Here is a 2,518-nt window from a genome sequence, read left to right as displayed (position 1 = left end):
ATACGTCGACTCGTAGTGTTTATTACCCTCGAGCGTGTACAACGGTTGAGAAGACAACGGATCTGTCTCAACAAGTTTTCTTTCTTTGACAGTAGTTGGTAAACGTAATTGGAAATATTAGGAACAAAATCGAAATATTGATTGTTGAAAAGAAAAAATTCTCGTAATTACCAGCGTCTTTGACTCGCGTGCTCTCCAACGCACATTTATTTGCACGTAAAGCTGTCCGAAGGTAAGAACAAGCTAGAGTCGGCTTACCCATTGCGAGATTCAGACACGCCCCGTATTGTTGTAAAACAAAACAGCCGAAGATTCCCCACGTAATCTATAAATCATACATGAAATCAATCAATGGGATATGTGTTTTGAAATTGTATCTAGTTGGGACATTTTTGCTCGTCTTAAATAATGTTGGGAAAAAACAAACGAGTTATTTCTATGCACGAGGATTAAAACAGATTGTAGCCAAATGATTCGAATTAATGTAAGGTTAAAAAAAGGAAAAATGTCCAAGGTAGATGAAATTGTACGACATTGTTTCAATTTGTATGACAAATATTGGGAGCTTTCCAGCAAGCGACACAATTGTCGACACAAGTGTCGTTCCTTCTTTATTATTCATTGAATGCGAAGAAAAACGGAACGACATTTGTGTCGACTTGTGTCGCTTGCTGGAAAGCTCCCATTGAGAATATACCACCACCACCACCACCACCGGGCGCAACCGGAGCACCCGGAAAACTAGGTTAGGTCCACCGGGTCAGCCGGTGGCAACGGCGCGGGCCCACGGCAGGCCCGCGGATGCAGCGGACACACACACACACACACACACACACACACACACACACACACACACACACACACACACACACACACACACACACACACACGCGCGCGCGCGCGCGCGCGCGAACCGCCGTTAGTTACACCGGGGCGAACAACAATCCGCGCACGGAACACTCGTACAAGGCACCACAGACTACGTTTCCACCGAGGGTCAGAGTCGGGGGGGCTAGAGTCGGGTCAGAATCGGGTTGGGGTTTGATGTTTCCACCGCAGAAACGCTTACCCCAACCCGATTCTGACCCGACTCTAGCCCCCGACTCTTACCCCTGGTCCACAATCCTGCTTCAAGTAAGCTGTAAGGCTTAGGCTGGGTCTACATTGGATGTCGTAAGTCGTGTCGGAAGAAATTGACCAATCACAGTTCATTATTCTCCTTACGGTCGAAGAATAATGAACTGTGATTTTCTTGAGAATGGACTGTCAATTTCTTACGGCTTGAGGCTTACAGCTACTCGAAAAACCCCGCCCGAACCCGAGAAAAACCAAAAACAAGATGAACGCTACGGGCAAGCTGGACCACCGACAGGGGGCGTACTCGCGTGTGGAAAAAAGTGGGGAGCCAGGGGTATATAAGGAGCTGCCTCGCGCTGCTACGGACAATAACTCTTCTGTGCGGGTAAGTTGAACAGTCCCTTCCCAGGTGCGCTCGTCCGGGCCCTGGCTCTCTCTCTCTTATCCAGGTGCGCTCGTCGCGGGCCCTGTGTCCCTCGGTCGGTTGTACTAACCATTCATGTTTTTTTTATGTTTCAGAAGCTTGTCTGAGTTAACACCTCGATAAGATGCCGCGCCGAATTCGCATTGCGCATACCGCAAAATTGCAGACGGTGGGACTACCACCGCAGCCGCCGCTGCCGCAATCGCTGCTGCCGCCGTCGCTGCTGCCACCGCAGCCACCGCAGCCGCCGCTGCCGCCGTCGCTGCTGCCACCGCTGCCGTCGCTGCCGCCGTCGCTGCTGCCACTGCTGCTGCTACCGCCGCCACCGCCGCCACCACCGCCACCAACACCAGTGGTGATGACTCGGTACGCAGAGGATCCGCGTCGCCCTGCGCCGTTCGCGGGGTGGAACCCGAATGAGGAGGTCCACGGGAACAGCTTGATCCCGTGGCGCCCACTGGTCCGAATTGACCTGCCGAACGATAGAACCAGGGACAAGGCGACACAAACGGACGCGCCGCTTCCTCCTCCTCCTCGACGGCCGCCCATGAACACCGCGGCCACACGACAACGGCCCACGACCTCGGCCGAAACACCGCGGCCACAATTGGCACGCAAAATTGCGAAAACTTCGACGGGGTCTCCGTCGAAGGGGAGGAGGAAGACGTGCATCATTTGCCCGCTGTTGCCCATGACCGTGAGGAAGCGGACGCGTCCGCGCCTGGTGACCAGCGGCGCGAAGAAAAACAAGCCAGCGCAGTAGGACGGCGGGCAGCGGGCGGATCGAACCGCATGTGCGACGTTCATTTGCACCACCCGAGGATACTCTCGTATGGAGCGTAAATTGCGTAGAGTAACTTGCGTGGCGTGCGATAGGTGATACGCAAAGTTACGCTACGCAATTACGCTACATCCGAAAGTATCCGGAACGTCGCACGCACTCTATATAGTGCGGATTAGGATCCTGATCCACAATGCATAGCGTGCAGAGATATAAATCCGACCGTGCAACCTCCC

At 53.3% G+C, this 2,518-nt stretch overlaps 1 protein-coding gene across 1 annotated transcript; it reads left to right on the top strand.

Moving 5' to 3' along the window:
- The first annotated feature begins 1,044 nt into the window (after positions 1-1,044).
- On the top strand, positions 1,045-2,264 carry LOC105570675 (WAS/WASL-interacting protein family member 3-like). The gene is made up of 3 exons (XM_012028087.1): positions 1,045-1,134; positions 1,295-1,462; positions 1,668-2,264. Exons 1-3 carry the CDS (start codon positions 1,045-1,047, stop codon positions 2,262-2,264), a joined length of 855 nt encoding a protein of 284 aa, XP_011883477.1.
- The last annotated feature ends 254 nt before the right edge of the window (positions 2,265-2,518 follow it).

The sequence above is a fragment of the Vollenhovia emeryi genome, unplaced genomic scaffold (assembly GCF_000949405.1).
Source record: "Vollenhovia emeryi isolate VEMERY1.0 unplaced genomic scaffold, V.emery_V1.0 DF941982.1, whole genome shotgun sequence".
Lineage (NCBI taxonomy): Eukaryota > Metazoa > Arthropoda > Insecta > Hymenoptera > Formicidae > Vollenhovia > Vollenhovia emeryi.
This window is presented reverse-complemented; position numbering and strand designations above follow the sequence as displayed.